General features: G+C 32.3%; 1 protein-coding gene across 3 annotated transcripts in view; it reads left to right on the plus strand.

Annotated features, from left to right (window-relative positions):
* Positions 1-15,600, plus strand: part of LOC136035700 (GON-4-like protein) — a 116,760-nt gene that overhangs the window by 86,041 nt on the left and 15,119 nt on the right. For all 3 annotated transcript variants that reach the window (XM_065717645.1, XM_065717643.1, XM_065717644.1), the window contains 3 exons: positions 5,965-6,145; positions 10,567-10,710; positions 11,449-13,134. In XM_065717645.1, the coding sequence (XP_065573717.1) occupies positions 5,965-6,145; positions 10,567-10,710; positions 11,449-13,134 (2,011 nt within the window). The remainder of the gene's footprint in view (positions 1-5,964; positions 6,146-10,566; positions 10,711-11,448; positions 13,135-15,600) is intronic.

Genomic DNA, 15,600 nt, shown 5'->3' on the forward strand with positions numbered 1-15,600 from the left:
AAACTGCGAAAATTCGCGCTGACTAATATTTTGCTTCATATATTTCAATTTTACAAGAAAAGTTGAAATTATACCCTTTGATTTTTTTGAATTGAGACTTAATTTAATGTCACTAAATTTTTGAACAAATCTGTCAAATACGCGATGTCTGCTTTCGAATTTATCAGGTTTCCTCTTAAATCTGGATCTTTACTTTTCAGAAACTCTAATACTGATTCAAAAATTGAGTAAAATTTTGTTAAATATGCACCCTTCGATAACCAGCGCACTTCAGTATGTAAGAGCAATCGTTGAAACTATTCATCGTTTTTATCACACAATTGTGCAAATAAACGCGTATTCAATGCATTGCTTCTAATTTTGTTAACTGCATTAATCACAAATTGAAGTGATTGGTGCAATTCCTCACTCAAAATTTTTGCTAATAGGTGTTGTCGGTGGATGATATTTTGAATTGCATTTAGTTCTGGTATATTTTTTTAAGATGGCTTATTATTAACCCACGATCTCGCCCTGCCATTGTAGGAGCTCCATCTGTTGCCACCGAACTAACATTTGTGAATGGAATGGATTTTTCCTTAAAAAAATCACTCAGGACAATAAATATTGATTCACCTTTCGTGTCTGTCTTTAAACCTTTCGTGAATAGTAAACTCTTCATGAATTTCTTTGTCCATAACAAAGCGAACTTATGCCAATAATAATGCTTCATAAGCGGGTAAGGTTGACTCGTCCAGTGGAATAGAAAAATGAGTTTTTTTTGCAGATAATTACATAAGAAACTTTCAATATCAGAGCTCATTTCATTAATTCGTCTTTGTACCGTGTTGTTACTCTAAGGAATTCTTTTGAGTATGTCGAATGGAGATTTGGGCAGAACATTTTTTAAAACCTCGTCAACAGTGGGTAAAATTAGCTGTTCTCCAATGGTGTGCGGTTTTCCAGATGTTGCTATAAATAATGAGATATTCTAAGATGCTTGTAAGCCATCATCATTTCTTTCAGACGTTGAAGCAAACATACTATGCACAGTGGGTCTCTTTCCATTTTTTTCCTTCAATTTTGAAAATATTCCAAATCTTTATTTTATCAGGATAACACCTTCTTAGATGATCTTCGAGCTTCGATGGTTTCATAGAGTCGTGGCTCAAAACTTTGTTGCATATAAGGCACATGGGCAACCGCTTCTCTTCTTTTGATGATAGAAAACCAAATTTTAAATAGTCAACACTGTTCAGTCGAACTGTTCAGTTCTTCCTGTTCAATCAACTGTTCAGTCAACACTGTTCAGTTCTTCCTGTTCAGTCAACACTGTTCAGTTCTTCCTGTTCGATCAACTGTTCAGTCAACACTGTTCAGTTCTTCCTGTTCAGTCAGCTGTTCAGTCAACACTGTTCAGTTCTTCCTGGATTCAGCCATATTTCATATCAATTACCGACTTATACATTTAAAAATACATTGTTTTTATAAATTTATGGCGGTCTTACTTAACAGGATATGGCATTTGAACAGAAAAGGAGCTATGAAATTGATAAACTAATTATTGCAATGAAATAAACAAAGAACCTTCAGCAAACTGATTCTGTATCTTAAAATCAATAAATCACTATGATTAATAGTAGAATTTTATGAAAACAACTGAGCCAATTTCCTTTTTTGTTTTTTTATGTGTAAAATAAATCGTTAAATACATTGTTTTTATGAATTTATGGCGGTCTTACTTAATAGGATATGCATTTGAACAGAAAAGGAGCTATGGAATTAATAAACTAATTATTGCAATGAAATAAACAAAGAACCTTCAGCAAACTGATTCTGTATCTTAAAATCAATAAATCACTATGATCAATAGTAGAATTTTATGAAAACAACTGAGCCAATTTCCTTTTTTGTTTTTTTATGTGTAAAATAAATCGTTAAATACATTGTTTTTATGAATTTATGGCGGTCTTACTTAATAGGATATGCATTTGAACAGAAAAGGAGCTATGGAATTATTAAACTAATTATTGCAATGAAATAAACAAAGAACCTTCTGACAAGCAAACTGATTCTGTATCTTAAAATCAATAAATCACTATGATTAATAGTAGAATTTTATGCAAACAACTGAGCCAATTTCCTTTTTTGTTTTTTTATGTGTAAAATAAATCGTTAAATGCATTGTTTTTATGAATTTATGGCGGTCTTACTTAATAGGATATGCATTTGAACAGAAAAGGAGCTATGGAATTATTAAACTAATTATTGCAATGAAATAAACAAAGAACCTTCTGACAAGCAAACTGATTCTGTATCTTAAAATCAATAAATCACTATGATTAATAGTAGAATTTTATGCAAACAACTGAGCCAATTTCCTTTTTTGTTTTTTTATGTGTAAAATAAATCGTTAAATACATTGTTTTTATGAATTTATGGCGGTCTTACTTAATAGGATATGCATTTGAACAGAAAAGGAGCTATGGAATTATTAAACTAATTATTGCAATGAAATAAACAAAGAACCTTCTGACAAGCAAACTGATTCTGTATCTTAAAATCAATAAATCACTATGATTAATAGTAGAATTTTATGCAAACAACTGAGCCAATTTCCTTTTTTGTTTTTTTATGTGTAAAATAAATCGTTAAATACATTGTTTTTATGAATTTATGGCGGTCTTACTTAATAGGATATGCATTTGAACAGAAAAGGAGCTATGGAATTATTAAACTAATTATTGCAATGAAATAAACAAAGAACCTTCTGACAAGCAAACTGATTCTGTATCTTAAAATCAATAAATCACTATGATTAATAGTAGAATTTTATGCAAACAACTGAGCCAATTTCCTTTTTTGTTTTTTTATGTGTAAAATAAATCGTTAAATACATTGTTTTTATGAATTTATGGCGGTCTTACTTAATAGGATATGCATTTGAACAGAAAAGGAGCTATGGAATTAATAAACTAATTATTGCAATGAAATAAACAAAGAACCTTCAGCAAACTGATTCTGTATCTTAAAATCAATAAATCACTATGATTAATAGTAGAATTTTATGAAAACAACTGAGCCAATTTCCTTTTTTGTTTTTTTATGTGTAAAATAAATCGTTAAATACATTGTTTTTATGAATTTATGGCGGTCTTACTTAATAGGATATGCATTTGAACAGAAAAGGAGCTATGGAATTATTAAACTAATTATTGCAATGAAATAAACAAAGAACCTTCTGACAAGCAAACTGATTCTGTATCTTAAAATCAATAAATCACTAAGATTAATAGTAGAATTTTATGAAAACAACTGAGCCAATTTCCTTTTTTTTATTTGTAAAATAAATCGTTAAATAATAAATTAAAAGTATAAAGTTACAGGCAGGTGATTACTTACTTTTTCCGACAGTGGCAAAAAAATTGATTCACTTTACTTTTCTTTTCAAAATCCGGAAACAAACAAAAAAGTTTATCTTTACCAGTCGTATTTATATTGGTGAAGAATCAAACAAGTTTATGTAAGATCGCAAGCACATTCACCACAGGTCGTATTTCGTCGCTTTGCACGTCTAAAAAAGCGTTGCGGAAGGCGTTGACGGCAGTGGCAGTGCTTTGTAAGTCTTGACATGTTGTAGTAAATATAAAATATATAATTTTTTACAAGTAACAGTTACTAAGCTTCTTCAAATAATATCTGCCTATATTATTAGGTGAAGTCTAGCCAATATTTTAGTTATTCACTATCGAAACCAGATAAAATTTTGTGGACCCTCTTTACTAATTGTGAACCCCCATTTTTTGCAAAACCAACGCGGACCCCCATCAAGCTTCCTGTGCACTCCTGGGGGTCTGGACCGCTTTGGAAATCATTAGGCTAGAAGATTTCAGCCCCTGGGTAAAACAGAATAGGCTAAAGCCTACTTTACATATTTTTATATTTTCGTATTTTAATTCAATATTTAAAATTTTTAATTTTATATTTCAATATGAATTTTTTTTTACATAGGTTTCTTGTCCATGGTGTAGAAGATTTCAGCCCCTGGGTGATTCAGCATAAGCTAAAGCCTATTTTACATTTTGTTTTATTTTCATATTTTAATCTAGTATTTTTCATTTTAATTTTATATTTTAACATGATTTTTTTAAGATAGACTTCTTGACCATGGCTTAGAAGATTACAGCCCCTGGGTGATTCAGAATAAGCTAAAGCCTGTTTTACATATTTTCGTAATTTAATTTTGTATTTTTAATTCCTAATTTTAATATGATTTTTTTAGATAGACTTCTTGCCCTAGGTCTAGAAAATTTAAGCCCATGGGTCATACAGAATAGGTTAACGGCTACTTTACATATTTTTATATTTTCGTATTTTAATTTAATATTTTTAATTTCATATTTTAATATGGATTTTTTAACATAGGCTTCTTGTCCGTGGCTTAGAAGTTTTCAGCCCTGGGTGATTTAGAATGAGCTAAAGCCTACTTTAGATTTTTTTATATTCTCGTATTTTAATTTAATATTTTTAATTTCATATTTTAATGTGACTTTTTTAGCATAGGCTTCTTGTCCGTGGCTTAGAAGATTTCAGCCCCTGGGTGATTCAGAATAAGCTAAAGCCTATTTTGCATATCATTAGGTATTTTACAAGGGCTTCTTGCCCTTGGTTTAGAAAATTTAAGCCCATGGGTGATACAGAACAGATTAAAGGCTATTTTACATATTTTTAAGTTTTCGTATTTTAGTTCAATATTTTTGATTTTTAATTTCGTATTTTAATATGCACTTTTTATCACAGGCTTCTTGCCCATGGTTTGGAAGATTTCAGCCCCTGGGTGATTCAGAATAAGCTAAAGCCTATTTTGCATATCATTAGGTATTTTACAAGGGCTTCTTGCCCTTGGTTTAGAAAATTTAAGCCCATGGGTGATACAGAACAGATTAAAGGCTATTTTACATATTTTTAAGTTTTCGTATTTTAGTTCAATATTTTTGATTTTTAATTTCGTATTTTAATATGCACTTTTTAACACAGGCTTCTTGCCCATGGTTTGGAAGATTTCAGCCCCTGGGTGATTCAGAATAAGCTAAAGCCTATTTTGCATATCATTAGGTATTTTACAAGGGCTTCTTGCCCTTGGTTTAGAAAATTTAAGCCCATGGGTGATACAGAACAGATTAAAGGCTATTTTACATATTTTTAAGTTTTCGTATTTTAGTTCAATATTTTTGATTTTTAATTTCGTATTTTAATATGCACTTTTTAACACAGGCTTCTTGCCCATGGTTTAGAAGATTTCAGCCCCTGGGTGATTCAGAATAAGCTGAAGCCTATTTTGCATATCGTTAGGTATTTTACAAGGGCTTCTTGCCCTTGGTTTAGAAAATTTAAGCCCATGGGTGATACAGAACAGATTAAAGGCTATTTTACATATTTTTAAGTTTTCGTATTTTAGTTCAATATTTTTGATTTTTAATTTCGTATTTTAATATGCACTTTTTAACACAGGCTTCTTGCCCATGGTTTGGAAGATTTCAGCCCCTGGGTGATTCAGAATAAGCTAAAGCCTATTTTACATATCATTAGGTATTTTACAAGGGCTTCTTGCCCTTGGTTTAGAAAATTTAAGCCCATGGGTGATACAGAACAGATTAAAGGCTATTTTACATATTTTTAAGTTTTCGTATTTTAGTTCAATATTTTTGATTTTTAATTTCGTATTTTAATATGCACTTTTTAACACAGGCTTCTTGCCCATGGTTTAGAAGATTTCAGCCCCTGGGTGATTCAGAATAAGCTGAAGCCTATTTTGCATATCGTTAGGTATTTTACAAGGGCTTCTTGCCCTTGGTTTAGAAAATTTAAGCCCATGGGTGATACAGAACAGATTAAAGGCTATTTTACATATTTTTAAGTTTTCGTATTTTAGTTCAATATTTTTGATTTTTAATTCCGTATTTTAATATGCACTTTTTAACACAGGCTTCTTGCCCATGGTTTAGAAGATTTCAGCCCATGGGTGATCCAGAATAAGCTAAAGCCTGCTCGTCGAGCACTTGCTGAACTGATTTCTCGATATGTTCTTCCTGTTCATACACCAAGTGAAATTGAGAGCAGAATTAGAAAATATGCCAGGCCTGGTGCACGGCCAAATCCTGTGAAGGTAAATAACTTATCTTTTGTTTTTCTACCTTTTTAACTCCTCGTCCTTGGACGAGTGACTTTGTTTTCGATTTGGTCGTTTTTAATATTATATAAGGTTTCGTAGATAACATCAGAGATCACACTGGCTATACTGGATGTTCGACAAAAATGGAAGAGGAAAATTCTAGGAACCATGTGTGTTTTTTTTTTGATGATGTGAACTGTGTTGATTTTTTTTTTTTTTAATTTGAATTTGTTGATGATTTTTTGTTTAGGTATTTTCTTTTTATTATGTGTGTTGTTTTTTTCAGTCAACCCTGGTTCCGTGGATTTTACTTTAAAAAGTTGGTCTTTTTTCTTTTATTTATTCCTTTGTTACTTCCCTCTTTTTTGAGCACTTAGAATGTAAAAGTCTTTGCCGACATATTTTCTTTGACTTTTCGTTTTTTTTCCACTTTTTTCGTTTTTTCCGGAAAATTTTTTGTAAGAGCCTGTCTGGTTGGCAGGTGGCTGTGGGTTTAAGTCAGACTAATAGCAGGTTTTCCTTATCGAATTAATTCTGATGTTCGGAATTAGCGTTTCTGAAAGAATTTATGGTAAAACGAGGGTTTTTGGAATGAATGAAAACTATTTAGGTTTTTTTGTAATTTTGGCTCCACCGCGGAAGAGTTTTTTTATGACTGAAGGTCACCCTGTAAAACTGCTAGGAAGGTGTTGGATATTGGTAATTGGCTTTAGAATTCTTTGAAATCAAATCAATGTAGTTTCTAATTGCTCAAACTTAAGGATTTGTTGCTATGGTAAAGATTTTGAATTTATTCGTTTTATGTGTGTGTGGTACATAAATATAGTTACTTTCAATTCAACAATTTTTATGAACAGAAACGAAATCCAGTATGACAACAAGGTCGCACTAAACCGAAAAAAGGGAGTCTGGTTGGGTACCATTCATACCAGTTCAACCATCTAACCTCTTCGAAAAAAGAGGGGAGGGGGTAACAGTCGTAATTTTTGACAAGCGAGGACGCGAGATCGGTGAGTTGTTAGTAGTAGTATTGGTAGTAGAGGAGGCGAGATAGAAAAAATAAATATTAAATAGCCTATTTAGCTTGCTAGAGGTTGCGGGTGAAAGGTGTTTTCATAAATAAAAAGTTGCTCCTTTCCCCCATATATGTTTAAAAAATACATTCTATATACATTTGATACCTAAAATATAAAAAGGGCATTCAAAATATGTGTATAATATATGAATATACGTGCACATATTGTCTTGTACATAAAATATATATGCAAATTATTTGATACATTTATAAACTTAAAAGCACATTTGGGAAATACTCAAAGATTTTCTTTAGTCAAGACGAATAGAAAAGCTGGCCTTTCAGATTCCTTTGGCTTAACTAATCAGAACGAACGGTAGTTATCAAATAATATTGTACTTAGAAAACGTATTTAGAAAATATAAAATATTATTTAGAAAATATAAAAAGAAAAAATAACACAACTGATATAACACATTTTTCAATTTGTGACAATTCGTATCGATTGGTAGTTGAATTGTACAGACTGATGACGTTTACAAAATTGCCGTCGTCTTTTACATTTATCCTAGTTCAAATATTTTTTTTTATCCCTTTCTGTCACCTGGAAAACCTCAAATTACCAAAAGCAGTTTCAGTAGTGCCGGTGATTTGATTTTGCAGAGGGGATTTATATTATTATATTATTTATTTAAAAAAATTCCGAATATATAATAAAATATATTGTACATTTTGTTTCTAGTAAAATATAAGTATAAAGTATTAGAAAATACTGTTTGGGAGAAAGAGATTTTAATTTAAATTTTTGGTAGTCAGATCTTATCATTTACTCTATTTTACCTTAAAATTCTTATGCTTCCGCAAGACTCTATTGATCAAACCAAGAGAGAGAGAGTTATCATTTGCTTATCATTTCTCTATTTTATGTATTCTTTATTCTTATTCTATATTTCCATATATTCTATATTTTTGTATTTCTATTGTATATTCTATATTTGTTCTAAATTTTTTAATTTTTATATATTCTCTATTTTCATTTCCCTATTTTATTATTATCAGATCTTATCATTTACTCTATTTTTCCTGAAAATTCTTATGCTTCTGCAAGACGCTATCCAACAAACCAAGAGGGAGAGAGCGAGTTGCCATTTGCTTATCATTTCTCTATTTTATGTATTCTTTATTCTTATTCTATATTTTCTCTATTTCTCTATTGTATATTTCTATATATTCTATATTTTTTGTATTTCTATTCTATATTCTATATTTGTTCTAAATTTTTTAATTTTTATATATTCTCTATTTTCATTTCCCTATTTTATTATTATCAGATCTTATCGTTTACTCGATTTTTCCTGAAAAATCTTAGGCTTCTGCAAGACGCTATCCAACAAACTAAGAGAGAGAGAGAGAGAGAGCAAGTTTTGAAAGTTTCAAAAAAAAAAATTCTTGCCAGAAAAACATCAAATCTAATTTACATAAATAGCTAGAAAGTGAAGATTTTAGTGCAAAATATTTTTTCTTGTACGTGTATATATTTACAAAATTATATATATATGTTTACCTATAACATACAAATTGTATGAGGAAATATTAAAATTTACAAAAGATCAGTCAAGGCAAAATAAAGGAGGTTTAGTCGCAACCGAACATCTTATGAAACAGTAATCCTTATTTTCGTTTTGAGCTTCTTTAAGTGTACTGCTTCCTCCCTTTTTTCTTTTCTTTTTTACATTTTTCTATAGCCTAACCCTTAAAGTTCAACCTTGCCAACCTTCTAGGTAAGGGTTCCATGTTATGTTAATGTAATCGTTTATTTTAAAACTATTTTTGTTATAGACGTCTCTGTGTAAACATTTGCTTCCTGGACGGTGTTTCTTTAATACTTTAAAGACAAGTATTTGAAATAAATTAAATTGAAGAAATGAAATAAGTCATTGAAATTTACTATTTTCGTAAAGTATCAAAGGAATATTGTCTGAATAGTGGCTGTTTATCTTGGACTAACCCTATTATGATCCGCTTTTGGTAAGATCTGAAACTTTATCCAAGTAACCCCTCATCTGCGTAATTGACACAAACGGTTTAATAAAAAGCATCTCTAAGACATAGTTTATTTTCCGTCTTCTGTTAAGAATAGAACATATTCACATCCTCATACAAGGAGCTTACAAGATGCGAAACTGCAATGCCAAGTTTTAACTTATTATTGCCGTGTGAAAGAATGCCGTTTCCTCGACAAACTTCATAGTTCGACAAGTCGTGACAAACTTCATACAGACTAGTAAACACTTTTGTTCCCTAATTGGTTGATTTGGCAGACATTGCTGTAAGGCGAAAGTAAAACAGTTCAAAATAGGGATGAAACCTTTTAATTGACAGTGAATAGATATAAAATTATTTAACTGGATATTTCGAACACATATACAGTGTTCATCATCAGCAGTAAAACTAAAAGACATGAATAAAACTAAACAAAATATATACCTAATAAACTAATTACATATAGTTTATTTCTCTTATTTTTTTTCAATGCAACAGTGGAAGCAAAAAAGGTCAAAGAGACTGGCTTCCGCTGTTGCATTGAAAAAAATAAGAGCAATAAACTATATGTAATTAGTTTATTAGGTATAAATTTTGTTTAGTTTTATTCATGTCTTTTAGTTTTACTGCTGATGATGAACACTGTACATGTGTTGGAAATATCCAGTTAAATAATTTTATATCTATTCACTGTCAATTGAAAGGTTTCATCCCTATTTTGAACTGTTTTACTTTCGTCTTAGAAAGGCAGTGTGCTCTTCGAAGTTATCTCTTGCTGTAAGGTATTCCTCCCCTTAAAAGGAATATTGGTTCATTTGCCAAATGGTGCTTTTCGAGAGCTACTATAAGAAATTTTCAGTGAGCACGCTCAGGACTGGCTGTTTTATACAGCTCATCATATCCTTGCTCCCTCGGTTTCTTGGTTTTAACATAGTGACTGAAACGTGAAAATCCGCTAATTCTGTCGCACCTCTGTTTGTTTACCTTTTCAGCAAGGCCAAGAGATCTAGTCAAAGAGTATGGGTAACTCATAAGAGCGGGAACTGGCGCTAGTGTCGAAAAGTGTCAACGCCATCTAGTGTTTGGCGATACTTGGCATGGTTATTTAGTGTAATAATGAGACTAATTAATTCATATAGCGCGTGTGATGAACATAGGGTGGTAATAGGTGTATGACCTCAGTTCCAGGCAGAAAAATAGCTACAGAGCTTGAAAAGTGATAAGTGTCGCCAAACGCTAGATGGCGTTGGTAGTTTTTTTGGCGACAATAACGTGAGTTTTCACTCCTATAAGTTACCCCTACTCTTTGTGTGAACCTTAAATTAAGCAGAATGATTATTTAATTGTTCTGTTTTAGTTTTTCCGAATGTTTGGTGTGGCCCCACCCATTTCTGAAGAGCCTCGCGCTTTCTTTCCTAGCGAAGTGAAGACACTTGGTGAAACCCCGGCTGAAAAGATACCCAAAGTTTGGAGGAAGGGTATTCTAGAAGATCCGTTGAAGGTAACGTCTTTTTATTCATAATCCTTCGCTGTTAGCTAAAAAAAACAGAACAATAACACTACATCAAAATTAAAGTTATGCAACTTAAAGTGTACTTTAAAGCCTAAAATAAATAAACCCAAATATTGCCAAAAATAAAACCATGAACAGAAAAGGCACAAAAATCATAAACTTCAATCAGCAATTTTTTAAAAACACTTAAATGAAACACTACATTTACCTAATGCTAATCCTTTAGATTTAATACTAGGAAATACGGTTATGTTTACTAGAAAAAAAACACAATTATAACTTGATCTACGTTGCATGGGCAACGTGAGGTGTTGTGGCAACCTTTGTTCGGCTTCGCCGAGTAAAATATTGCCAGAGCAACACTTTGGTCCCCCTATCACCCGGGATTCTTGTTTTAACCATGTAACTATCCGGTTTGTGGGATTTTCAAGCCTGTCAATGACGACCAAATTTGGCATTCGGTATTCGCATGGAAAACGCATATTTTATGATCTTGATTGTTAATAGAAAATCTAGATTGTCGTGGGAAACGCCTTCAATAAAAGGACTTATCCCCCTCATTAATAAAATATAGCTGGCATCATTTACTAGCATTAAATCAATAAAACCAGAACCATAACGGAAATATTTAGTTGATAGCAGTTGTATCCCCACACAACATCCTCCTTACTCCTCAACTTTTGACTCGGTAGTCTGTAGTGCCTATGAAAGTGTTTTTTCTTCTAGGAGAAGGGATATAGGAAATTCATAGCAAAGCCGATAAACTTACCGCCAAGCACCGAAGTCACGTGCTCCTGCCCAGTCAAACATAATAGAATTGTTTTTAATCAGCTGAAAAAAGATGCAACCACCAACACAGATGATTTTGTCTACAGTAGTGATGAAAGTGAAGTATCTGGAAAAACTGGTTTCTCTGCGAAATTTGTCAAGTGGCTTACAGCGTATAAAGATCAAAGAGGAGAGCTCATGTACAATTCAAAGGGAGTATCTGATTGGTTAACACGATCAGCCAGTCCTAGTTCATTTAGTAGTAGTGATTGTTGCAGTATTGCCAGTAAAGACGTTAGTTGTAACTTAAAAAGGGGACCAAAATTTATGACTTCATTTCAAAAAAAATCTGGAGATGTTTCTAGTGATGACAGTTTTGAACAGAGACTTGATGAGAGGGAATGGCGTCATAAAGTAATATCTATACACCCTGATAAGAGTCATATAAGTGTGTCGTCACCTAATGTTTCTAGTAATGTTGCCAATACCTCCTCTATTTGCAATGAAACCTTAAAGGAAAATAACAAAACAGAAACCAATGTTGTCAATAAAGACTTATGCGAATTGATAAAGGTGCAGAACCGAAAAATTTGTATTGAAAAAACTTGTGATGCTGTAGTTTCAAATGACAAAAGGGACTTGCGGAAATGTGACAAGGGAGAAAGGTGGGGGAAGACGGTGCCTGTATATTCTGAAGAGAATCATGAAAACATCATTTTACCTAATGTGTCTAGTAAAATTATGAAGAGCTCAGATTCTAACGACATAATCTATAAAAAAGAGAGAAATGAAAGCACTGCTGTCGGTAAAAATATTGGCTCGGATTTAAGAAAGGTGCCAAGAAAAACACCTCAACTTGGAAAATTTTCTGATTCTACTTTCGGTGATAGAAAGAGCTTTGACAAAAGAGAAAGGGGGCGAAAGGTGATACCTTTACACTCTGAAGAGAGCCACGCCAGTATTTCATCGAGCAGCATTTCTGGTAATGTTAGCGAAATATATACAGTTTTGGCTAAATCACTAAATAAAAAAAGAAATAATGAAAGCAGCGACTCTGATGTAGATGTCACTCTGAAAACTGGCGCAGATCCATCTATATTCACTTCAGCAATGGCAAAGGCTGACTCCCACAAAACTGCTACTGAAGAAGATAAATGCATTTCTTCTACTTCTTCTGTTTGCGCTTCTCCTGTACAAATAATAAACAAAGTGGATGAAAATATATTGGCTTTGCATAAAGGCGGTTTTGTTATCCCGCCTATTCCTAATGTTGGACCAACTAAAAAAATTAGAATTGTAGAAGTTATTTCAGATTCACCCTTAAGATCGCCCATAACTGTCAAAGAAGAAGCAGATAGTACAACTGATATTAAACTAACTTCTTCTAGTTGGTTTAAGTTGACAAATGATCTTGTGCATACTAGGGAAAATGGAAAGACTTGCACTGGTGATAGCAGTGTTGAAAAAGGTGGAGCTAATATCCAAGCCTGCCAATCAACGTCAGTAGGAGGGACTGAAACGCGTCTGTCCTTCAGTGGAGCGTTGTCTAATATGGGTAGTGGTAGTGGTGGTGGTGGTGGTGATGATGAGAAAGATGAAGGCTCACAACGAAAATTGCCAGAAGATGGAGAAGTGAGAGAAGCTGTAAGTGTTTTTAATATTTTTTCGTTTCGCTTCTTTTTTTTGTATGGCTGCACAGTCTTTTTTTTTCTTCTTTTTTCTTTTTTTTTGTATGACTGCACACCAAATGCCCATTTTTTCATAGTGCAGAAGGGCCTCTAAAAGTTCATTAGAATTGTTCGTTGACCAAGAACGAATATTTTGAGAGTTCATATGCGATACAAACGTTTTCCTTATGATTCCAGAAATTTTGAGGCGCTCTAATTTGTGTATCTACTGCTACGGTTACTATTAATAGATCATATTAATCGATTATAATAGATCGATTATTAATAGATCATAATAGATCGATTATATTAATATTTACAATCAAATCTGAGAATCGCTATAGAAATAGCTTGAAAGGCTATTTAGAAAATGTGTCAATAGTACAGATACATACTATAAGATTGTTTGCTTAAACATTAACTTGAAGGATCCCCCTAGAAAAAATAACCCCCTGTATGTTAGATGCTAAATATGCCAAACTTTTTATATCAGTCAAATGCTTAGACATGTTGAATATTTTCTGCCAGAATTGGATGACTACTACTACTACTACTAACAACTCACTGCAGCACCAAGCCGCCTAAGGCCAACACAGCTACGCATGCTGTTCCTCCATCCAAATCTATTCAAAGCATCCCTCTTTACACCCTCCCAAGAAATTCAATTTCCCTTTAATCTTTCCTTACGACATCCTCCCATCCCATTCAGAAACAACCTGTTTTTCGTTTGGCCCTAGATTCTCAAAAACCTTAGAAGCTACTGAATATTCAATACTTTTTTTTTATAATATTTCACATTGTCCATTTTTAAATAAAAATTTAAGTATATTCGTAATTCACTTTTCTCTTATTATCTGTAATTACTATTTTATGTATAAATTATAATATGCTTATATCTAAACTTTTCTCCAAGTATCTTCGCCATCCTGTATCTTACGCTGTTTTTTCTATATTTTTATTTGTCTTAACTCCATTTTTTCTATATTTTTTTTTATTTGTTTTTTGTTTTTACACGAGATTTTAATGAACGGTAATAGAAAAAAGCGTAAGATACAGGATGGGGAAGATGCTTTGAGAAAAGTTTAAATACAAGCATATTAAAAAAAAGCGTAAGATATAGGATGGCAAAGATACTTGGAAAAAAGTTGAAATGGAAGTATGTTAACACGGTAGTCTGTCTGAGACTCTAAGCAGGCAAGCCTATTAGGCTTTGGTTACTTGTTCGCCTATGATTCCAAGCAAATTCAGTCCCCCCCCCCTTTTCGCAAACAAGTCTACATTGTCCGTCATAAGTCTACACAGAAATCTCAATTATCCCTAAAGGTCTATGACTATCTACCTTAGGTCGGCCCCAAGATGGATGGATGGATGATAGACTATCTATCAACAAGTTAAAATGACATCATTTTTATTCAATCCTAAAAAGCGCTTATGCCAGATATGCCTCTCACTCAGACTATTTTTCTCGGCTTTTTCTACATTTAGCCATGGCAACTGGATTTCAATTGAAAAAATCGACGGTATTTGCATTTAAACTTTTCTTCAAGTATTTTCGCCATCTTGCTTCTGACGCTGTTTTTTTTTCTATATTTTTATTTGTCTGAACTATATCTTTCCTTTATTTTTGATTTGTTTTGTATTTTTATGTGGGATTTTTTTGAATGACGGAAAAGAATAATGTTTTATTTAACATAAGACTATCTCAAAAAACGGCCAATCTTTCCGGGCAAAAATAAAACTAGACTTTGACACTTCAAAAGTAGAATGTAACACATTGTGAAAGAACAGAAGTAGAAAGAAAAAGAATGAAAAGTCAGGAAATAAAGGAACAATTATGAAAGAAAACCACAACAAACAAACTAAGAAATACCGTTGGGAAAAGCTCTTCCCAATTGTAACTATCCTTGTTTTAGCAGAAAAATTTTCTCGTTTTTTCTGCTTAGAAGTCTTTTTTGTAGAATGGCTATGCCAATAATATCCTTAAATGAAACAACGGGAGGGGGGTGTAACTTATATGAAAAGGTAATTTTAAAAAATCTGTTGGAATATCATATCATCGCTCGCGATAAAAAAAAAAAAAAAAAAAAAAAAAAAAAAAAAAAAAAAAAAAAAAAAAAAAAAAAGCCTATGACTGTCCATTAATAACTGACTCTCTTAACTTCTGCGTTCTTCTTTGTCAGCAATTTGTGTTATTTGCATTGCAAGACAATGCAAATGCAAAATGCAAATATGTCATAAGAGCATAAGCAATTGAGTCAAATTGGACTTTTTCACATGAGAAATCGGCGAAACAATACAAAAAAAGTAATCTTGTGGAAGAGGGGTCGCGTTTGGGGAAAGACTCAACTTTCAATATTGTTGGTGACTCGGCAAAAGAGTTGGTATATGCTGGAATTTTTAAGCAATACGATTACTGATAATAGTATACAATACTGACATAATT

Source organism: Artemia franciscana, chromosome 14, assembly GCF_032884065.1.
Source record: "Artemia franciscana chromosome 14, ASM3288406v1, whole genome shotgun sequence".
NCBI lineage: Eukaryota > Metazoa > Arthropoda > Branchiopoda > Anostraca > Artemiidae > Artemia > Artemia franciscana.